The sequence below is a fragment of the Myotis yumanensis genome, unplaced genomic scaffold (genome assembly GCF_028538775.1).
Source record: "Myotis yumanensis isolate MYYU_CA2020_CCGP unplaced genomic scaffold, mMyoYum1.0.hap1 SCAF_3, whole genome shotgun sequence".
NCBI lineage: Eukaryota > Metazoa > Chordata > Mammalia > Chiroptera > Vespertilionidae > Myotis > Myotis yumanensis.
Window position 1 is genome coordinate 121,931,702 of NW_027223754.1, and position 23,749 is coordinate 121,955,450.

Consider the following 23,749-nt stretch of genomic DNA (forward strand, 5'->3'; position numbering starts at 1 on the left):
CCCCTGCATTGCAACCACCACACACCCAGACAAACCTTCTCATCACCATCATCACTGAAATAACGGATCCTCTCCAAGACGACTCTGATGAGTTGCTCCTGCCAGCGGTCATCATCAATAGCCACTAATGACTGACTCAAAAACTGAGGAAGAAGAAGGGAGAAGAGGACCACAAAGGTCAGTGGTAGGCTGTTCTGCCCCACAAAAGTGGGTTCAAGAAGAAGCAAGAGCCGTAGCCGGTTTGGCTCAGTGAATGGAGCGTCGGCCTGCGGACTGAAAGGTCCCAGGTTTGATTCCGGTTAAGGGCATGTACCTTGGTTGCAGGCACATCCCCAGTGGGGGGTGTGCAGGAGGCAGCTGATCAATGTTTCTCTCTCATCGATGTTTCTAACTCTCTATCCCTCTGCCTTCCTCTCCGTAAAAAAATCAATAAAATATATTTCTTTTAAAAAAAGAAGAAGAAGCAAGACACAGGGTTATGGCCTGTAAATATGGATAAAGAGGTGAAACACATGGTGGGAGTTAGGACTGAAGAATGATAATACAGTGACAATGATGGTAATGCCAATTACATGTGTGATTCCCTTTTCAATTTACAAGGTCCTCTCCGATATCATCCTTTTTAATTATGGAAGGCAGGAGTTACTTCCATTTAACCCATGAAGAACCTGAGACATGCAAAGGCTAAATACCTTGCCCAAGGACATACAGCTAGGGCCCTTTCCCTGACTCCCCCTTGATATAGGGTTGTAAGGGTATGGAAGGGGGCTCAAGACTTAGCACATAGTCAAATACTCTGAGGCAGAGGCCAGGAGGCAAGGGGACCACAGAAAGAGGTTTACTTGAGCAGTTAGGCCCTTGATCATGGCCTCAGTCTCTGGGGGGATTGGGGCTATCCTCCCTCAGGTTCCTGAAGATGGGAAAGAAGGCAAGTGTGGAGGGAGGGAGGTCTTGGGGAGTGCTTACCCGGAACAGCCTGTCCTCCCACTCCTCCTGATTCAGGCTCTTCTCAGTATGATCTAGGAAAGGAGAGAGCATGGGGACCCACTCAACCGGAAGGTCCCAGCCAGGGAGAAGAAAACATTTAAGTACTACGTGGCACTCAGCCTACAAGGTAACTGCTCTCCCACTTTCCAGAGCCTCCAGAAGATGAATGACTTTCCAAAGGTCAAATACACACAGCTGACCAGTGTCAGAGCAAGGATACAAAACGGGTCTGTCTGTTTCCAAAGCCCACACTTTTCCCTGATCTTCTGCCCATAAGCAAGTGCAGGAGTCATTCTGGGAACCCTGGAGCCACAGAACTTTGGACTGTGTTTCTGCTCAGTTCACAACATTGCCTCCAAAAGCAGACCCATCCAATAGCACCTCAAAAGGACAGAGAGACTGGTTCCAGTTCTCCTCACCCCAAGGAAGGTCCATCCTGCACCTGGGGACGCCATCTCTTTTGGAGTCTGGCCACTGTCCCAGCTTCATTCCTCCCCCTGCTAACCAAGCCCTTACCATCCAGTATCTCCAACATCTGTGGGATCACCTTCCTCCACAGCTGGCCAACACTGTGGTTTAGAACAGGATGCAGAGAAGTGATAGGATGCAGGGCAGATAGTAGCCTCAGAGAGCTTGTACCAAACTCCTTTTCCCTGTAGGGCTTCCGGGAACACATCTGAGAAGCAAGCAGGAGGCAGAGAAAATATTTAAAAGAAGAGAAGAAAGAAAATGAAAGCAAATCCATAGAATGGTAGAGCTGGAGCTTAGGCCCTGCCCATTCTTTGCCACCTGTTGAACTCCTACATCCTCCCAGATGCTCTGGAAACATCACCTCTTCTGTGATGCCTTCCTGCCTCCTGGAAACCATGTCAGCCTGTTGCTCTTCTAAGTCCCGTTGCACCTTATGTATTCATCTATTAGTACATTTGTCACACTAGACTACAGATAGCTATTCCCACACTTGTCTTCCCCACTAAGTCTGTGAACACCTCAAGGGTAGGTCTACCTTTGTCATTCCAAGTGTGCATATTTCTAGCACATAATGTCTGGGCTAATAGAGAAATTCAAAACAGAGATCCAGAAAGGTATGTGGGCTTGTCCACGGTCAACAGAGAGCAGCTCACAATAAGGCCACATAGGAGAAAGGCAAGCCTTTCCCATTGCCCACATCCTCATCTCGAGGCCTCACCACTATACTCCCAGGTCCCTCCTCCATTCTCTTTGGCCCCTATCTCATTATTCCATACCCAGCATAATGCCTGAGACAAAGTAGTAACCAGGTCATTGTGAAATGAATTGATGGATGGATGGGTTGATGAGTGGATGGAAGAATATATGACTGTAGTACTCATTCTGGCATCACTTACCACAAGATGGGTCAGGAGTCTCTGAGGGGAAATGTATTCGGTAGCTAAGTTAGAGGATTAAAGAAGAGGACAGAGTCAGTGCACACTTCAGGATACTCAACCCCCAGCCTCCACTGGCAGCTCCCCATCAGTACTTTGACGAGGAGAAAGAGCAAAGAGGAGAGGGAACATCAGTGTCAATGCCACGGGAGCTATGACCTTTTGATTCAGACTAAAACACAAACCATTATATCTTCAGCCTTTAAAAACACACACACACCAATGGTATGCTGAACAGACATCCTAACTCTAACCCTAAGTCCCACTGGGGTTAGAGGTCAGGGTTGGGGTGAGCACAGAGTGAGGCTCAGAGTTAGGGCAAAGGAAGAACTAAGGGTCAGGAGTGTGTGTATTATTGCTTTGTAATTAACAATGTTTGTACATCTTGAATCAAGTGTTTTATAATGAGGAGTGAAGGCAAGAAGGAACTGTGACTTTGAGAGGCATCCCCTTTTCATTCATGAAGCCAAATGGCCTTAAGTAGTTGCCTTACTCTTCCCATCATGGCCCAAGCATGGGACCTACAACCCCATCTCCAGCATCCTCTTCATCCTCTTCCCCACACCCATCACCCCTGAAGTGTCTCAGCCAGCCCCCAACTACAACACTCCATGCCCACAAACAGACTTAATTTCACAGTGAGCACTCTCCACAGGCTGCCCCACCCTTGTACTTACGATCCTGGTAAAAGCTGCTGAGGTAAGGAACCTGGCCCAGGGAACAGGCCTTCAGAGCCATTTGTGTGGCTGCCTTACACAGAGGCACAAAGGCCAAGGTGTTGTTGGGCTCACACACCAATGTGACCAGTTTGGGCAAAGATACCTGGCAGGAGATGTGGCAAGAATTTCAATGCCAAGCCCCAAGTCAGCCCGTCATCAGTCTCCAACCCCAAGACCTTGTCTCCCTTCCGGACCGAGTATTTGAGGCCTATATACAGATCCCCCTTAACCCATTCATATCCATTCTCTCCCTTCTCTCCCTCTTCTTTCTCTCTCCCCCACCCCCAACCCCTCACTGCATGTTGGAAAAGTATAACCAAGGTCCTGATTAAACTTATAGCAGGCATAAGTTGACTTGACAGATGAGGACTTCTTGAAATTTGGAATGTGTGACTTGTAATCACCTTTGTGAGGAACCTTCCAGAGTGAAAGACATGCTGAAGGTCAGGAGGCAGAGCTCACTGGGAGGGAAAGTGAATCTTAAGTCCTTTTCCTCCCACAACACAGCCCTTTCCTCAGCTCTGATGCAAATCAGTTGATATGAGCCTCCCAGAATCCCTGGAGGTTGCTGAGAACAGTCAGGAAATATAACCACCCCCTTTTTAAAAAAAGAAGACACTGCAGCTGGGAGAACAAGTTATTCAAGATTTTACAGCTAAAAAACTGGCTGATCAGGACTCAGACTCTGGCTTCCAGATCCACACCCAGTGACCCTCCTTTGCTGCACTGAGCACTTCTCAGTGGAACCCCAGGCACTTGTAGGGAATGAAATGCAGGTGGGTTGAGGGGACAGAGACACCACAAGGCATTTGATGGAAGGGGAAGGTGGGAGGCAGTCGGGGGTGGGGCCAGGGTCAGGGTAGTGATCTGGGGAGCCAGGGGAGGAGGAAATGGAGAGGCCTGTTTGGCCCTAGCTGTTTATACCATCAGTAGGATTCTGGAACACATTATTCGGATGTCCTCTTCATTCTAGGATAAGAAAAGGAAAGATTTAAATCTAAAACCAATGCTAGCTAAGTCTCTGGGTTCACAGCCTTCCCTGGCTCACTGCTTAGGGTTTTACAGGCCAAAGACCCTTCACATGTGCCAGGCATACCCTCCTGTTTCCCTCCTGCTCCCAACCCTGCCTTCCTCTTGTTCTATCCCCTGAGGTGTGCTCCCATCCTCGGTCCCCTCCCTGCCTAGTCCCTTGCTCACTGATGAGTCAGTCTCCACAAGCTTGATGATATAGCTGATTAGAGCGTTCCCCTGGGGCAAGGCCAAGTAGTTATGCTGGCCCAGCATCTCAATGAAGTGCACGAGGACCTTCGGCACCTGTGGAGTCACAGATCATCACATGACAAGACAGAAAGGAATGTCAGGGACTGCCCAGTGTGACCCTCCATAATCCAGGTGAGGACACAGAGGACCAAGGCAGGTGAGGGGATCAGATCTCCTGACACCAAACCCAGCGAGACTCTACAGTGGGCTCTCAATAATGACAGACCACAAGCCACTAACCCTGACCACTTCTGTACTTTGCCCTGAAGTTCTAACCGCTTCAGCTCCAACCACCTCCCTGGAGAACTCTAAGTACTTACCTTGCCCTCACCTTATTTCCCCAGAGATATGAAAATTAGCAGGAATGTTGTATTGGGGGAGAATCTGAGTCCCAGAAAGTCCCATGGTCTGGCCTTCCTAGGGAAAGCCAGGAACAAATCCCACAAGTCCTGAGGGCCCATCCCCCAAGATTCCAAGCTTTCCATTAACCTTCTGAGGATGTATTTTTAGGGATAATGCCATTGTCGTGCATTTGGTACCCCAAACCACTGCTCCCCTCCTCTCCTGTTCCCCTATCCTGTGTGATCTAGAACTGAAGCAGTCTCTGCTGTCTCCAGCCCTGTCTGAAGAGCTTCTTAAAAAATATGGTTTCTCACGAAATATTGAGTCAGCAATTTGAAAGATAAGGTAGCAGAAAACACCTAATTAGAATAGCAAAAAAAAAAAAAATGAGGATAGTTTAGGGGCATCTGGTACAACATCAAGGGAAGTGCAGAGAGTCCCAAACACAATGAACCCAAAGAGGCCCTCACTAAAACACATCATAATTAAATGCAGAAGGTTAAAGACAGAGAATCTTAAAAGCAGCAAGAGAAAAACAGTTAGTTACCTACAAGGGAGCTCCCATAAGACTGTCAGCTGATTTCTAAATGGGAACTTTGCTTGCCAGAAGGGACTGGCAAGATATATTCAAAGTGATGAAAAGCAAAGACCTACAACCAAAATCACTCTAACCAGCAAGGCTGTCCTTTAGAATCCAAGAAGAGATAAGGCTTCCAAGACAAGAAAAAGCTAAAGGAGTTCATCAACACCAAACCAATATTACAAGAAATGTTAAAGGGACTTCTTTAAGGAGAAGAAGAAAGGAATATCAAAAATATGAATAATTAAATGGCAATAAGTACATATCTATCAACAATTACTTTAAATGCAAGTGAATTAAGTGCTCCAATCAAAAGACATAGGATGGTTGAATGGATACGAAAACAAGACGCTTACATATGCTATTTGCAAGAGAGCCACTTCAGGTCAAAAGACACATACACAGACTGAAAATAAAGGGGTGGAAAAAGGTATTTCTTGAAAATGGTAACAAAACTAAAATAGCTGGAGTACCAATACTTATATCAGACTAAATAGACTTTAAAACAAAGACTATATGGAGAGCCAAAGGAGGACCCAGCAATTTCACTTTTGGATATTTATCTGAAGAAACCCAAAACACTAAATTGAAATGTCATATACATCCATAAGTTTCTTGCAGCATTATTTATAACTAGAGGCCTGGTGCACAAAAATTTGTGCACTCTGGGCAGGGGGGTCCCTCAGCCCGGCCTGTGCCCTCTCACATTCTGGGACCCCTCAGGGGATGACCACCTACTGGTTTAGGCCTGCTCCCCAGGGGATTGGGCCTAAGCTGGCAATCAGACATCCCTCTGGCAGCCCGGCAGCCCTCAGTGGATGTCCACTTACCAGCGGGGAGCAGACCTAAGCTGCAGTCAGACATCCTTAGCGCTGCTGAGGAGGCAGGAGAGGCTCACACCACCACTGCTATACTGGCAGCCATCAGCCTGGCTTGTGGCTGAGCAGAGCTCCCCCATGTGGGAGCCCACTGACCACCAAAGGGCAGCTCCTGCATTGAGCGTCTGCCCCCTGGTGGTCAGTGTGTGTCATACTGCCCAGTCATTCCCAGGCTTTCTGCTGTTAGGGTCAGTTTGCATATTACCCTTTTATTATACAGGATAGAGGCCTGGTGCATGGGTGGGGGCCGGCTGGTTTGCCCTGAAGGGTGTCCCGGATCAGGGTGGGGGTCCCGCTTGGGTACCTGGCCAGCCTGGATGAGGGGCTGATGGCTGTTTTCAGGCTGACCAGCGACTGAAGCTCCCAGCCTCTACTTTTTTTCTTTTCTTTTTTTATTCTGGGATTTATTTACCTTCTATAATTGAAACTTTGTTGCTGTCACAGGAGCTGAGAGCCGGCTCCTACTCGCTCCAGCTCTGAGGCCACAGCCTGCTGAAAGTAGGTATCTGGGGTTTGTTTAGCTTCTATAATTGAAACTTTGTTGCTTTTGGAGCGCAGAGCCGGGCCGCAGCAGGCGGGGAACCTTGGCTTCCTCCATCACTGGAGCAAGAAAGCCTGCTCATTTCAGCTGCATGGCTGCCGGCCGCCATCTTGGTTGGGTTAATTTGCATATCTCGCTGATTAGCCAATGGGAGGCATAGTGAAGGTAAGGTTAATTACCATGTTTGTCTATTATTAGATAGGATAGCCAAGATCTGGAAGCAACCTAAGTGTCCATCAACAGAGGAATGAGTAAAGAAGAAGTGGTACATATATACAATGGAATATGACTCAACCCTTAAAAACAATGAAATCTGGCCATTGGCAGCATGGATAGAGCTAGAGGGTGTTGTACTGAGTGAAATAAGTCAAACAGAGAAAGACAAATGCAATATGATTTCACTTAGTTGTGGAATCTAAAACACAAAATAAATGAACAAGCAGAACTGAGATGGACTCATAGACACAGAAAACATTTTATAGTTGGCAAATGGGAGGGGAGTGGATGGATGGATGAAAAGGTGAAGGAATTAAGAAGTACAAATTGGTAATTATACAATAGTCATGGGATGTAAAGTACAGCATAGGGAACATAGTCAATAATTTTGTAATAACTATTCTGGGTGTATACTAGATTTATTGGGTGATCACTTCATAAGTTATATAAATAAATGTCTAATCCCTAAGAAATACATGTGAAACTAATATAATATTGTATATCAACTGTAATTGAATAAAATTTTTAAAGAAAGAATTTACATATATATATAAAGAAAACATAAGCATATATTGATAATATATATATATATCTTCTCAGACCACATGCAAGATGTGATGTTTCAGGACTTCTCTCCCTAAGAAAACTGTGAATTTTCCGGGGGCAAAATTAATATCTTTCAGAGCTCCATGTCCCTACTGGGCTCACCACAGTATTGCCCACAGAAAAGGCTCAGAAAATAGGAAGCAACCTTCACTTCTCAAACCTTTCTCAGGTTTTGACAAGCCCAAATGTAACCCATGGGCAGAAGTCTGAGGCCAGAACTAGATTGGCAAGGGGGCCTTACCTCTCTCTTCATTCCCTCAAACCTTCCCCTCTCCATCTTACCACACCTCAAGTTCTCAAAACACCAACTGCCCTCCCAGCCCCAACATTCTGCCATTCTGCTCACTGGTTTGAGGTCCTCCTGAATCACCAGAATGGTTGAATTCAGTACCATGCGCTGCAGCTCCTTGGTCTGAGGCACTAGAGGAAAGACAGACATGCGGAGCGGTCAGTCTCCTCTCTCCCCCTTCGTTGCTTTGGGAGGCATGAGAAGACAGACAGCCAGGAGAAATTTTAGATACAGTCCTGCTCTTCAAGGCCAGATCAAACCCAAGATGCTATCTCCACCACCCCTCTGCTTCAAACCAGACTAAAAGTGACCTAAAACAGTATTTCAGCAAGCTAGCACTTGCCCCTCAGAGCTTGCCAGGCTCCCACAGCTGACCACACAAGTCTACCTCATTGGCGGAGCTGTTCTGCTCACCCTCTGCTTACCTCAACCTTTAGAACTGCCAGCACTGCTCTTCTGTGTGAATTCCTTTTGCTGACTCAGTCTCCTTTCTACTCTCAGCACAGCTCCTACACAGAGTCTGTCCCATCTCCTGACTGACGCCTTCTCCATTCCTGTTGCCCATTGCCATCACATTTAAGTAACTTATCACCTATTATCCTGTATCCTTTTGCTGTGTGAACAGTCTCATCTTCCCTACTTGACTGAGCTCCTCAGAACAAGGACCATGTCTTATTTATGTGTGTATTTTCTGTGCTTCGTACTGTTAATCACACAGCAATGTTTTGATGGACACTTGATTGAAGTTAAAACCTACAATCCAAGATATGTTTTGTCCTTTAATTCTCACTAAAAATGGCTAAAGGTAGGAATTAATGTTACCTACATTTTTAGTTTTTATAATCCTCACCCAAAGGATATGTTGTTTTTATTTTATTGAAAGCGGGGGGGGGGGGGAGAGAGAGAGAGAGAGAGAGAGAGAGAGAGAGAGAGAGAGAGATCAATGTGAGAGAGAAACATTGATCAATCACTTCCCATATGCCCCTGATCTGAAAACACACCAGCGACACAGCAACATAGGTATGTGCCCTGACCGGGAATTGAACCCACAGTCTTGTGGTGTATAGAATGACAGTCCACCAAACTGAGCCACCCTGTCAAGGCAACTCCATTTTTCAAATGAGGAAATAGAGATTCAGACTACAAGTAATCTGCCCCAGTTTGCACAGCTATTAAGAGTCAAAATCAGGATTTGAACCCATTGTGTTTATGTTGAGTTTAAAGCTGTGCTTTTTTATGGTGGGGAAAAAAAGAGGAACCAATGTAATAATCTGAACAATAAAGATTGAATTAAAAAAAATAAATCTGTGCTTTTAACTACTAAATGGGACTGTCTGCCAGAGCAAGGAGATTTCCTGAGCAAGAAGATCCCTAGGACCAGGCTTGTTTCCTACTCACATTCCTGGAACACATCAGTGAACGCTTGAAAGGCTGATTCCATCTTCTCTGGATCACAGGATTCCATGGCGGTTAGTAATAGGGATACCATCTGATCCTGGTATAACTTGGCTATTAGAGGGCATGAATAAAGGGAGTCAGGGGTATGTTTAAGTGGGAGGTGGTGTGTAGAAGTAAATCATGCTCACAGCAAACCACTGATGCCATGGGCTGGATAAATTAGGGTCTATTAGGTTAGAGAAAAGAAACAGGAAGAAAGAGAGCCAGTGTTTGTCCAGCATTTGCCATGTGCCACGCTTGGGGGCAGATGCTTTTCCTAACCTAGGCCTGTCCCTCCCCTGCCCCACCATATGCTCACCAATTAGGTCAGAACCTCTTTCGTGACCATCAGTGCTCTAATCACAGTATCACCTTTCTGAGCTCAGGATCACCAAAGGAGACCAGGAAGCCAATCCCAGGGGAAGGGAGTGGTAACAAAAGGGATAGGGAAGGGAGAATGTCTATGCCCTTGGAGATTCATTGAATTTCAGGCAAACTTTACATGGATTACTTTGCATCTTGTCTTAAGAAAAGAAGGCGGTCTTGGGAACCTAGCCTCCCATGGAGTACAAAGTCCCCGGGCCTATACCTGGGGTTAGAAAAATGTGTGGACTTACCCAGGATGAAGAAAGCCCTCAGGACGAGGCTACGGTTCTCCACAGAGTGAGGGTCTGCTGGGTTCACTCCTTCACAAAGCTGTGGGGAGACCAAGGGCATCAGACCTGGGAGCACTGAAAAATCTGGGGCTCTGGGCATGGATGGAGAAACTGAGGTATGCAGCCAGAAAAAGTGCGGCACTTGCCCATAAGGAGAACGTGAAAATAGGACCCAGGAATACACCTACACAGCCCCAAAGAAAAGAAGACAGTGGCCAGCAAATATATGGACGGTAACACCTTTTAACAAAATGTTCAATTGTCCTCTTCCTCCTCTAGGCTACAACACAGAGGGCCTGCCATTTCCCACAGGCATAATGGGTCGGTTTGGACTCTCTGCCCTTAGCCAGTTTAGAGGGAGCAACAATGGCCTCCACCCCCAGAAACATACAGAAATGTATTCAATTTACCTCATAGAGAATATCCACTCTGTGACCACAATCCAGGCAGGGAAGCCTGAGGTGTGTGCAGTTACGGTCACCATGACAAAAGCCCAGGGCTGGGTGGAGGTAGTGACCTGCTCTGGGGTAACCATCACCTTCAAACAAGAGGGGAAGACCAAGCCCAGGATACCTGCAGCCTCCAGCACTCACCTGCTGGAACAGCATGCCAGTAATGTTTTCCAGCTGGGATTCCAAGTTTATACCTCCGCAGCCGCTGAGCGCCAGAGCATCCACGAGTTGGTAGATACACTGTGTGTGTAAGGACAGAGTCAGCCACTCAGCCAGCCCTTGCCACAGCCTCAAAGGAAAGCCTCTGTCCTCAGATCTCCTCTCAGAGGTGGCCCAATATCATAGTTCACACTGCCCTCTTGGACCTTTTCATGAAGGCCCAGGGGCTAGTTTTTCCATAGCCAAATACAGCCATGACCTGTTCTTTCACCTCACCCAAGAAGCTACACTTACTTTCACATAACCTCATTATTTCACGGTAACTTTTAGAGCAACTCAACATTGCAGGTGTTGGCTGACTTCAAAGAAATAGGACAAAGAAATCATGGCCAAAGAAAGAACTGGTTCTATTGTTCTGACTTTCAAAATTCAGAAAACCACGTTTTAAAGCCTAAATATCTACCCTTTACCTAGTGAATTGTATTGTTTTATGGGTTATTCTTCTCTATGAAAGGCTACAAATAGCCTTAGTTTTGACATGTGTAAGCAGTCCATTTTATTTTTTTTAAAAAAAGGCTTTATTGATGTCTAATCCTATATAATTAAAGGGTTATATGCAAATTGACTGAATGGAAGAACAACCAGTCACTATTATGTGCACTGACCACCAGGGGGCTGCAGCTCAATGCAGGAGCTGCTCCCTGGAGGTCAGTGCGCTTCCATAGGGGAAGTGCTGCTCAGCCAGAGGCATGGCTCATGCAGTTGCAGCTGCAGTTGCAGGAGCCTCTCTTGCCTCCATGGCACGGGACATCCCCCAAGGGCTCCTGGACTGCAACAGGGTGAACGCCAGGCTGAGGGACCACACCTCTCCCCCACTGAGGGCATGAATCTCATGCACTGGGCCTACAGTTGATATATAATACAGTGCACATATTTAAAATATACTATTTAATAAATGTTAGCACCCTTAAAACCATCTCCACAATTAAGATAATAAGCATATTCATCGTCCCCAAAAGTTTCCTCTGGTCACTTTGTAACTCCTCTTGCCCTGCCCTCCCAACACCGTTCTTTTCCCCATACAACCACTGATCTGCTCTCTGTCATTATAAATCTCTCACTTACTTTTTAAAAAACTGCCAAACTGTTTTTCCTAAATGGTTGTGCAAATTTACATTCTATCAGATGTATAGTGGCATCTCATTGTAATTTTTCATTTCCAAAATGATGTTTAGCAACTTTTCCTGTGCTAATTTGCTATCCCCATATCTATTCAATTTTTGTGCCCATTTTAAAAATATTTTTAACTTTATTTTAGAGAGGATGGTGGGTAGGAGGGGGAAAGGGAGAGAGAAGAGGAGAGAGAGAGAGAGAGAGAGAGAGAGAGAGAGAGAGAGAGAGAGAGAGAGAAACATCAATGTGAGAGAGAAATATCAATCAGTTGCCTTCCACATGTGCTCTGACCGAACCTAGGATCAAACCAAAACCTGGATATGTACCCTGAATGGGAATCAAAGCCACAACCTTTTGGTGGACAGGACAGCGCTCCAACCAACTGAGCCACACTGGCCTGGGCAGTTTTTAATTTTTTAAATTGCATTTTGAGAGTTCTTTATATTTTCTGGATATATATATATATATATATATATATATATATATATATGATTTCCAAATATTTTCTTCCAGTCTGAGACTTGTCTTTTCATTCTTTTAACAACTTTCAAAGAACAGAAATTACTCACTTTCGGAGGGTGGAGAGAGTGAAGGGGGTGGAGAAATTGAGCAAAAAATTTTAAAAAGAGAAAAAAAAACCTCATGGTCGGGGACAACAGTGTGGGTATGGGGGACAGAGAAGTTGAGGAGGGAATAGAGATGATAAATGGTGATGGATGGAGACTTGACTTGGGACGGTGAACACACAATACAGTGTACAGGTGATGTGTTGTAGAGTTGTGCACCTGAAACCTGTGTAATTTTGTTAACCAATGTCATCCCCATACATTCAATAAAAATGGGAAAAAATTCAATTAAAATAAAATTTAAAAATAAAGTATTCACTTTGATGAAGTCCAATTTATTAATCCAGTTTTTTAAAATCATGTTTTATTTTTTGTCCTGGCCAATGTGGCATTGTCCCAGGCACTGAAAGGTTGCAGGTTTGATCCCGGTCAGGCACATACCCAGGTTTCAGTCTTGTTCCCTGATGGGGGGTTGCAGGAGGCAGCAAATCGAAGGATCAATGCTTTGCTCCCATTGATGTTTCTCTTTCTCCCTCTCCCTTCCTATTTATTTTTTAAAAAATTATTTTAAATCTTTTTAAAATAAATAAATAAAATCATGTTTTATTTTTCATTTACAGTTCACAACCCAGTGACCAGACATTAACTAACTTACAAAGCAGTCACCTCGATAAATCTGTAGCATCTGACACCCTTCAGGGTTGTCACAGTATTACTGACTATGTTCCCTAGGCTGTACTTCACATCCCATGTCTATTCTGTAACTGCCAATTTGTACTTCTTCATCCCTTCATCTTTTTCACCCATCACTCACCTGCCTCCTATCTAGCTATCATCAAAATGTTCTCTGTATCTATGAGTCTGTTTCAATTCTGGTTGTTTATTTTGTTTCTTAGATTCCAAAAATAAGTGAAATCATATGGCATTTGTTTTCCTATGACTGACTTATTTCACTCAGCAGAACACCCTCTAGGCCAGTGATGGCAAACTTTTCAGCTCGGCGTGTCAGCATTGTGAAAAGCCCTAACTTAACGTTGGTACCGCGTCTCATATAGAAATTTTTTTATTTTTGCAACCATAGTAAAACAAAGATTTATATTTTTGATATTTATTTTATATATTTAAATGCCATTTAGCAAAGAAAAATCAACCAAAAAAATGAGTTCGCGTGTCATAGGTTTGCCATCACTGCTCTAGGCCCATCCATGTTGTTGCAGATGTTAAGACTTCATTCTTTTTTATCGTTGACAGTGTTTTTCTACAGGCCGGGCTGGCTTCCCTCTGGCTGCCTGTAGGCATCCCAGACATGAGCTGGCTTCCTTTTCACCCTGGCTTTGTCCAGAAGGATGTCCAGTCTAATTAGCATATTACCCTTTTATTATAGATCTTCTCAGTTCCATTGTCTCCATTGAGAAATCTATTACTGTTATCGTTATTCCTCCATATGAAATATCGTTTTGTCTACTTAAGATTTTCTCTTTTTCAAAACCTATCCTTCTCAAATTCTTCCAAAAAATTGAAAAAGAGACAATACTTCCTAACACATTCTATGACGCTAATATAACCCTGATACCAAAACCTGGCAAAAATAACACCAAGAAAGAACATTACAGACCAATATCTCTGGTGAACACAGAGATATTGTGTTCAATATCTCTGATGAAAAGTCCTAAACAAAATACTAGCAAATCAAATACTACAGTATATCCAAAAAAAATAATACATCACGGTCAAGTGGGGTTCATTCCAGAGTCACAAGGATGGTTCAACATACACAAATCAATCAATGTAATACACCACATCATCAAAAGAATAGATAAAAATCCTATGATCTTATCAATAGATGCAGAAAAAGCATTGGATAAGATACAACATCCATGTAGGATTAAAACACTCAATAAAATAGGAATAGAAGCAAAGTACCTCAACATAATAAAGGCCATCTATGATAAATCCTCAGCTAATATCATACTCAATGGTGAAAAACTGAAACTTTTCCTCTAAGAACAGGACAAAGCAAAGATGTCCACTCTCACCACTCTTATTCAACATAGTGCTAGAAATCCTAACCAGAGCAAAAAGGCAAGAGAAAGAAATAAAAGACATCCAAATAGGGAAGGAAGAAATAAAACTATCACTTTTTGTGGATGACATTTTTCTAGTGTATACAGAAAACACTAAAGACTCCACCAAAAAAACAAAACTATTAGAAACAATAAACAAATACTGTAAAGTTGCAGAATACAAAAATCCATGTGCAAAAATCCATTGCCTCACAGCCAATGACATGGGGATGGCCAAGGGCACCAGCCAATCAGGCAGCCACTACCCATGTGTGGCCACTGAGCACTGAAAACAGCCAGTTTGAGTTGAGACATGCCATAAGTGCAAAATACTCAACAGGTTCTGAGGACTTAATAACACTTTAAAAAAAGAATGTAAAATATCTCATTAATAAACTGCCTGGAGGGTGTGGCGCAATTGGTGGAGCCTCCCCCCACGCACCAAGAAAAAAAAATCCATTGCCTTTCTGAATACTAACAACAAAACTTCAGAAGAAGAAATGAAAAAAATAATTCCTTTTGCAATTGCAATCAAAAGAATAAAGTACCTAGGAAGAAACTTCACAAAGAATGTGGAAGACCTAGCTACTGAAAATTATAAAGAAATATTAAAAGAGATTGAAAAAGACACAACAAAAGGGAAAAATATTTCATGTTCATTGATGGGAAGAATCAAAATACTTAAAATGGCCATATTACCCAAACCAATATACAGATTCCAATGTCATTTTTTAAAGAAATAGAATGAGAAATCATCAGATTTGTATGGAACCACAAAAGACCCCAAACAGCCAAGGCAATACTGAGAAAAAAGAATGAAGTTGGAGGTATCACGCTACCTGACTTCAAATTATACTACAGAGCTATGATCATCAGAACTGCATGGTACAGACATGGAAACAGACACACAGATCAATGGGACAGAATAGAGAGCCAGGCTATAAAACCACATGTATATGGACAGATAATTTTCGACAAAGGAGCCAGAAACACACAATAAAGAGAGTCTCTTCAATAAATGGTGCTGGGAAAACTGGAAAGTCACATTTAAATGAATGAAAGTGGGTTACAGTTTGGTCCCAAGTACAGAAATAAATTCAACCTGGATCAAAAGGGGTGGGGAGAGAAGAGGGATCTAATATATGGTGACATGAGAAGATCTGACTGGGTAGTGAACACATGGAGCAATATACAGATCTTATAATACAGAAACCCACACCTGAAACCTCTATGTTCATGCTAACTAATGTCATTCCAATAAATTTAATTTTAAAAAATCATTTTTTCTTTTCCACTGGTTTTGAGAAATTTGATTGTGACATGATTTGGAGTAGTTTTTTTTTATTTCTTGTGTTGGGTTCATTGACTGTGTTAGATCTGTAGGTTTAATCTATTCTTCAGATTTGGGAATTGTTCAACCACTATTTCTTCAAATACATTTTCTGTCTCTTCCCTTATGAGGGGACTCATATTGCACATAAATTAAGCTGCTTAAAGTTGTTGCATGCCTCACTGATGTTTTTTTTCCTAATTTATTGCTTTATTGATTTTAGAAAGAAAAGGAGAGGGAGAGATAGAAACATCAACCATGAGAGAGAATCATTGATTGGCTGGCTCCTGCATGCCCCGCACTGGGGTTCAAGCCTGCAACCTACTCATATGCTCTGACCCGGAATCAAACCATGACCTCCTGCCTCATAGGTCGATGCTCAACCACTGAGCCACTCTGGCCAGGCTGATGCTTTCTTCTTTATTTATTTTTTCATTTTTTCTGTTTCATTTTGTGTAATTTCAATTGTAGTCTTCAATTAACCAGTATTGTCTTTTGCAATGTCTAATCTGTCATTAATACTATCCAGTGTTTTTCATCACAGATATTCTAGTCTTTAACTCTAGAAGTTCAATTTGGGTCCTTTTAAAATATATTTTTCCTGGTTTTTACTTATTTACTTAATCTTTCTACTAGTTTTTAATCCAACAGAACCAGTTATAATATCTGTTTAAATGTCCTTGTGTGCTACTTCTAACATTTGTGTGAGTCCTGGGTCAGTTTTTTATTTATTTTTCTCCTTATGATAGGTCACATTGTCCTGCTTCTAAGCATGCCTGGTTATTTTTTAGAAAATTAATGTGACTCATTGTAAACTTACTTATTGGGTATTGGACATTTTAGTATTCCTATAAATATTCTTGAGTTTTCCCTGGAACACAGTTAAAGTTACTTGAAAATAATTTGATCCTTTGGGTCTTGCTTTTAAAATTAGTTGGACAGGAACAGAAAAGCATTCAGCCTACTGTTAATTTTGGTCCCCAACCCACACATCTACCTAACGTCCTATGAATTATAAGGTTTTAAGGCTGGTTGGTGGGAACAGGTATAATAATTGGCCCTGTGTGAGTTCTGCCTACTGTTCTTTCAGGTTTGGGGGTTTTCCTCACCTGGAACCATTTCCTCACACACGTGGACTATTTAGTACTCCACCCTGTAAACTCTAGCTATGCTGGTTTCCCTGGTCTCTCAGTGCTATCTTCTCAACTCAGAAAGTCCATCAACTCTTCCTGGGGTTTCTTTTCTTTTGCCACTGACTGGAAATTCTCTCAAGGAAGTAAATAGGGGCAGTAATAGAGCTTATTCCATGTCTCCACTGTCTCTCAGGGGCACTGTTCTTTGTTGCCTGCAGTTCAATAGTTTGAGAACCATTATTTCATATATTTTGCGTAGTGTTTAAGTTATTTCAGAGAAGAGAGTAATTCTGGCCTCGGTCACTCCATCTCTGTCAGAGCAGAAATCCCTTCACTGGATTTTAAATATTTAACATTTCTTCCCCTTTGGTGTGCCTGATGGACCCCCAAATTGGGCCAGCCTCCCTAAGTAGAGCTGGCTAGTGCTAGTTAATTTCCAAACAAATTGTACTACAGATGGACAAATATCTCAATTCTTAATCACTATTCCATGGAGTGATAGAGGTGGAGAGAGAAGGAGGAAGTAGCCAAAACATTTCCACTGTCAGCAAAATGTAGGGTACAATCTCTACCTGCACAATCTGCAGACTAGCGGGTAGGTTACAAATTTCATCCTCTAACTGGCTAATTGACTACACAGAGCAAACCTCTGCTCAAGGTTCATAGACCTTATCTTAGGCAACATGCAGACACATAACAGGAGGGTAAGTACTAGTAAATAAGAGACTGGCTGCTCCACTAAAGGAGAAAGCTCAGAGCACAAACATGAGGAAGGTCAAATCTTCATACACCAAGGAAAGTGCATGTGAGGTGGTAGTGCAATGGTAGACCACAAATGGTGATCCCTGAAAACTTGATGCTAATGGGGGTTGCACAAAAAAGAAAAAAAATCTCCTCTTGGAAATTTACAAGTGCATACTAACATGTTGAGCAACCATGAAAAATGTGCCTCTCAGATGCCTATTCTGGAGGGCATAATTGACCAACATCTCCAACTTCTTTACTTTAAAATCCGTCACTGTTGCCGAAACCGGTTTGGCTCAGTGGATAGAGCGTCGGCCTGCGGACTCAAGGGTCCCAGGTTCGATTCCGGTCAAGGGCATGTACCTGGGTTGCGGGCACATCCCCAGTAGGAGATGTGCAGGAGGCAGCTGGTCGATGTTTCTCTCTCATCGATGTTTCTAACAATCCCTCTATCCCTCTCTCTTCCTCTCTGTAAAAAATCAATAAAATATATTTTAAATAAAATAAAATCCATCACTGTTTAAAAGTTAGGCTAGATTCCCAAAGGTTTCTTCCAGCCAATGACTGAGTATGGAAGGTCCACTAAAGCAGGCCTACATATGCAAGATGTAGGACATTGGCTTGATGACTCTGTTGGCATTGAACTTTCTTAAAACTACACTCTAATGTAAAACTTTCCTTTCTTCTTCCCTTCTCCCCCTTCTCCCCTCCTTCCCCTTCTCCTTATCAATGGACAGAACTACTACTCAGTCTGATGGCTCTCCCAGCCTCCTCTGGCTCCTTCCCTGTTTTCTCCTCACAGGTGTTCCTCCAATAACTCTCTTGCACCTCAAGTCCAGGTTGGTATCTGCTTCTTAGAGGACCAGACTAACCCACATATTGAAGACTCAGAGAAGTCCTACAGGTAAGAAATTGGTTTAATTTCAAACTCAACATTTCTCACCCAGTTTACTAAATAACACGCCTTCTTTTTGTGGAATACTCATTAGAAGTTGGGGGAACTCGGTTTGAGAAATGCCATTGAATTAGAAGGGAAACTGAAACAACAATCAGAAAATTTGTGTTCTGGTTCTTGAAACTCTGTTCATAAAAATACCTAATATGTGTATAACATTTCTATCACAGGCATAATTCTGAAATGGCCCTTAAAATCCCAGGTCCCTGGTGTACACACACCTTCTCCTGGTTTTTCAATCAAGCACTAAGCTGGGTGTTGATGTGAAAGGATTTCGCAGATAAAGGGTGTCCCAAATTTCACTCAAGATTTGAATTTTATGCCATGTGTGCTGTCAAGTGTTGCCAATGAAAAAGAAGCATAACAGCTGACAGTTCAGGGTTATTAAAAATGGAGGGCTACATGAAAGAACAACATGTTTTCATTGTTGAGCAATATTTTTAAAATAATGAAGGTTTCGCAGCTACAGTTTGCGATTTTCGTGCAAAATATGGTCGGAATAGTGATTGAACTTCATCAACTGTGAAAAGATTAATTAAAAAATTTAGACAGACTGGATCAATTAGTGATCTTAAACACTGGCCGACCTTCAACAAGTCGTTCAACACAAAACATCAAAGCAGTTCGTGAGAGTGTAGCTGAGAGTCCAGGGACATCAATTCGGCACTGTGGTCAAGAATTGGACATTTCGAAAGGCCATTTACCCAATATGCTATTACATACATAACCCTATACTGTATACTTCATGAATCAACGAAAAGATTACAATTTTTAATTGTAAACCTGTGTTTTCTATCAAAATTACTTCTTGCGTGAATTTAGGGACACCCTTTATAAGTAAGGTCCCACAACGGTTGACTTTAACATAGGGAGGTATTCCAGGTAGGTTTGACCTAATCTCATAGGCCCTTTAAAGCTGGATCTAAAGGTCAGAGACAGGGAAGTCAGAGAGTTTCAAAGCATGAGGTGAATTCAACAAATGGACATGGCTGAGTTACAGTAAAACATTCCTTACAAAAATAAGCTTCAGAATGGATTTGACCTATGGGCCAAGCTTTGCCCACTCCAGCATTAACTACTCAATAAATATGAAATACATGAACGAGTCAAATTTCCCTCTCACGCACAACCCAATCACCTGGGAAATGTAGAAAGGTGTCACTTTCGTGGACATCAAACTCATTAACCATTGTGTTAACCGGTTCACTTGGTCCTTGAGTTTGGATGGTGGCATAAGGAAGAAAAGGCGGCCCATTATCTGCAGAACCTGCTCTGTCACCTGTGCCTACGGAGATATACAAACTTGCATCAGCAATAGGATGAGGAAGACAAACCCTCAGGGGTTGTGCTTTATTCATCTTTGTATGACCAGGGCCTAGCATCATGCCTGGCAAATGAGACTAATCAATATGAAAATTGCACACTTAACAAATAAGTGAATGGACAGTGCGGTGTTTTTTTACTCTGTTTTTCTGGAGCATGGTAAGAGGAGCCTGAGGAGGAACACCTGCTCTCCCAGAAGATCCTCATGAGTCAGCCTTCCACCAGCAAGTGGATAAACTTGAGCCCACCTTTGGCTCAAGCCTTACTCCTTCAGCCCATCCACCCAACCCCTGTTATCTGCCACGCCCACCTTGTCCTTGCTCTTCAAAGTCCATCGGTTGAGGAAGACGCGGAAGGTGATGTAGGCCTTCATGGACATTTCCCTTTGACTAAAGTCCATCACCTTATCATCCCAGGAATCCAGGTGTTTATGGGCACTGACGACCAATCCGTAGAATACTGTACGGAAGGAAGGGAGTTAGAGCTGCCCATCACCTTTCCCATCCAACAAAGTAAAGCATACACACCTATAAGTATAGTCCTCTCCTCCCCAACCCAAAAAGGGCTTCGGGGGTCCTGTTATGGGAAAGACCCACCTGCCCACCACCTCCCCAACTATTGTTCCTTTCTGACCACACCTAGTTCCAGGATAGGCAGGGGAAGTAAAAGAGAAAGGCTGTCAACACCTACAGCCTCCCTATCAAGCTTGCTCCTTGCCCCAAACCAGGCCAAGAAAGGTCAGATGGAGAAGAGCATCTACTCATACGTGGCCTGCTCTCAGCCATCATCTGCCCCTCCCATAGACTTATGGGGTCCAACTTCAGAGAGACCCAGTCTCTTCCTGGCCTTCTTTCCTCCCTCCCTGATTCCATTTAAGCCCTTCACCAGATCCTCCTGACCCTTACCATGACATATTGCCAACATGTCATTCTCCTCTTGGGCCAACTTGAGAAGAGGCTGGATATATCTCCATATAGAACCAATGTAGGAAACTGTATCTGGGAGGGAGAGTAAAAGAAAAACATCCCTATCCCAAGGAAAGGAGCCTCCCACCTTAGTGTACAAAATCTTATGGTTAGAGACCAGTAGGTTTGGGTTCTGATCCTAGCTCTGCCTCCAAAGAGTCTGGGTAACCCAGAGTAAGATACTTAATTTATGCTAGTTTCCGTGTCCTCAGCTGTTAAATAGGACTACAGTTCCTAATGTGCCCACCTCACAGGGCTGTTGGGAAAATTAAGCTCCATAATGGATGCTAGCACAGCATGCAGATGCAAGGTACTGCCACACCCTACACATGCACACTCCCTTCCAAGGACCCTTATGGAGCAAAGAGCTGTGCTGCCTGAGGCTCTCTCACTCTTCTATAGTGAGAACATTTGCCCTGGTTAGATCAAGAGACACATTTCCAGCTTCTGTGCTGTGTCCTCTGAGTTTGCTATGCAGCCCAACCCATAAGCCTTGTCATTTTGAACCTAATTCTCAGAAGGCCAGCTGACTTCCCCCAACATCTCTCTGGCCCAAACTCCAAGTGGCAAAGGAAGAGCAGGATCTGACATTTGCCTGATGACTTGATTGTTTTCCCCAACACTTTTTGATTGAGGGAGGGGAATACAATGGGTAAGGGAACTAATGCTGTCACCAACAGCCACCAGGATGAAGATTGTATGGTGATTCTCTGCCTCATCCTACTACACTATTATCTTCCAAACCTCTAATCAAATTCAAAACCTCAGGTTCTCCTAAGCAAAGCACTCCTCACTTCTCTTTTGCCCCTCCCCACCTCTGTTGAATAGGGGCTTTCTATTCAGCCTTCCCTCCAGTTCTCCTAGTCTTACCTCCAGCCCCACAGTTTCCTGTGCTTTTTAATATGCTCTCCTGTGCCACTCCTAGTCTCCAGGAACTCCCTCCTGAGTTCCCATTGGTCCCACAGGGATGTTAGTTTGTCCCCCTCATCAGTACACACACACCCATGAGTAAACTAACTGGAGATATACTAGTACAGTGAAAGGAGTCAGGAGAATAAAGCTATACTCCAAATTCCATACAGCACCCCCAAGGCCTTTTGCCCTGTTCCTTTCTCAGACAAACTCTTCCATTCCGGGGACCAATACCTTGGGAAAGGATGATCTTCCCCACTGCAACCATGAGGCTCCTTGGGGGCAGACAGTGTGTATTTGGTCTGCCCCATAGCTTGACAATGATCACTTCTGGAAAATGTGACCCCAGAGCCATTAGGACCGCAGTGAATACCTTCTCCAATTCTCCCTTTGTCTCCTGGAAAAAGAAAGACTCACTGTTCCAAGGCTAATCTCCAAGATGAATCCCTCAGCTTCTGAGAATTGGCTTTGCTCAGTAAGTGGTTCTCCTCAATCTAGAATGTGGTAGCTATCCTATCACATCCTACAACCCCATTCAACATATACCTTCCCCATGATAGAGGGCAAGAGCTTCCTAGAGTGTGCAAGAGGGCAGGAAATGAAAAACTCTGCAAAGTCTCTGGGCTTGTGTTGGGGTGGGAATGGGGCTTGGCATTTCCAGAGCACAGAGCTTTCCCTGAAGCAACAAGTGGACTGTCATCACAGAGGTGGGTAGATTATGGAGGTAACTTTGAAAATTTCTTGAAGGGTCAGGTCTTGATCAGTAAACAGGTGTGCCAAAGAAGGCAGGTAAACTGGAAGACACCTTGTATGTAGACAGTTAACCAAGAAAATCAGAAACCAGATTTACCCAGTACCAGGAAAATTAAGTATAAAAGTATCTGGATAGATGAATAGGTAGTGGTCATGAATGTTCAGTCCAAAGTTGGGCTAGCAGGCAAGTGGGTGGATTTAAATAGGTTAGTAAATAAATTGAGGTGATTAGCTGAGTTGCAACAGCAAAGGTGTGACTGCCTAAGATATCCCAGGAGGAGGATTAGGACAGCTTAGATTTTGAGGCCCAGAGCCTAAATCCTTTCCCCCTTTCCATCTCACTTCTTTCACCCTACCTCCTTACTTCATTACTTTACCTTTTAGGTCACAGTTCTTGAGACATGTTCAGGGTATAAGACATAGGCTCTAGGAAATTGTTTAGAAACTTGAGGTACTCATCTCGAAAATACTACTTAATTACAAAATGTCATCACCCACCAGAAAGGGACTCCTGGCTTGAGATCTGGAATCCTTTCTTTCCCCACAGCCCCCAACCCAAAGGCATGAGCCCCTCACCATTCTCCTCAGGTAGTTGATAAGGACACCTGTAATTTTCCGGCAGAATGTATTAGGCATCTTAGTATTTAGAATTTTGACTTCCAGTAATTTGAGGGTTTTTATGATATCATCTTCTGACATCTAGAGGAGAGAAGGGATTCAAGAAAGGAAGGAAGGTTGAAGGATGGAGGGTTAAAAGAAAGAAAGAGAATAATGATCCATGGTAGAGAAAGGAAGAGGAGGACTGAGTCTAGAGAGCAGATTAAAGCTGGACCCAGGTTTGGGGGGAAATAGGTGGAGAAGTTTATGAGTTAACCTAGGGACATGGGAACCTGACATGGAGCTGTGAAGGGACTGAGCCGAATAGTGCTCTGCTGACTGGAAATACTTGCCCCTCTCCTGACAGAATGGGTATGCACCCAACCAGCTACCTTTATGGAGGTGGTTCCACCCTGGAGCCAGTGCCAGGAAGATGTCTGAGATGTCCTCACCTGATCTCCAACTTGGAGTGCCATCATAAATTTCTCGATGTCTTCTTTTGAGATATACTGGCTTAACTCCCCTTTAGAATTCTCTGAGGAAACTGCCATAGCTCTAAATATCTCTGTAAGGAAGAAAGAGGGTTAGTAGAGGGGAACTGTTTCTCTCTTGCTGGAATTGGGTATGTTTTTCTTCAAAAGTGAGTAACATAGTATGATGAAACCATGCAAAAAATAATGAAAAACCACAAGAGACCAGTTTGGTTG

The 23,749-nt window shown here is 43.5% G+C and overlaps 2 protein-coding genes across 3 annotated transcripts in view; both read right to left on the minus strand.

Moving 5' to 3' along the window:
* The window catches only part of LOC139005265 (maestro heat-like repeat-containing protein family member 1), a 56,151-nt gene extending 52,942 nt beyond the window's left edge, over positions 1–3,209 (minus strand). For both annotated transcript variants that reach the window (XM_070407562.1, XM_070407560.1), the window contains exons 1-5: positions 3,071–3,209; positions 2,355–2,398; positions 1,504–1,663; positions 967–1,019; positions 36–143 (exon numbers count right to left, since the gene is read on the minus strand). In XM_070407562.1, coding sequence (XP_070263663.1) covers positions 36–143; positions 967–1,019; positions 1,504–1,663; positions 2,355–2,398; positions 3,071–3,131 — 426 coding nt within the window. In that variant the 5' untranslated portion in view covers positions 3,132–3,209. The remainder of the gene's footprint in view (positions 1–35; positions 144–966; positions 1,020–1,503; positions 1,664–2,354; positions 2,399–3,070) is intronic.
* An 821-nt stretch (positions 3,210–4,030) lies between these two features.
* LOC139006315 (maestro heat-like repeat-containing protein family member 1) lies at positions 4,031–21,968 on the minus strand. Its single transcript, XM_070408757.1, has 10 exons — positions 21,927–21,968; positions 20,721–20,813; positions 20,126–20,274; positions 19,631–19,777; positions 10,511–10,609; positions 9,879–9,957; positions 9,223–9,333; positions 7,882–7,955; positions 4,310–4,426; positions 4,031–4,081 (listed from the first exon to the last, which is right to left on the minus strand). The coding sequence occupies exons 1-10, from the start codon at positions 21,958–21,960 to the stop codon at positions 4,031–4,033; spliced, it is 954 nt and encodes a 317-aa protein (XP_070264858.1). The 5' UTR covers positions 21,961–21,968.
* Positions 21,969–23,749: the final 1,781 nt, after the last annotated feature.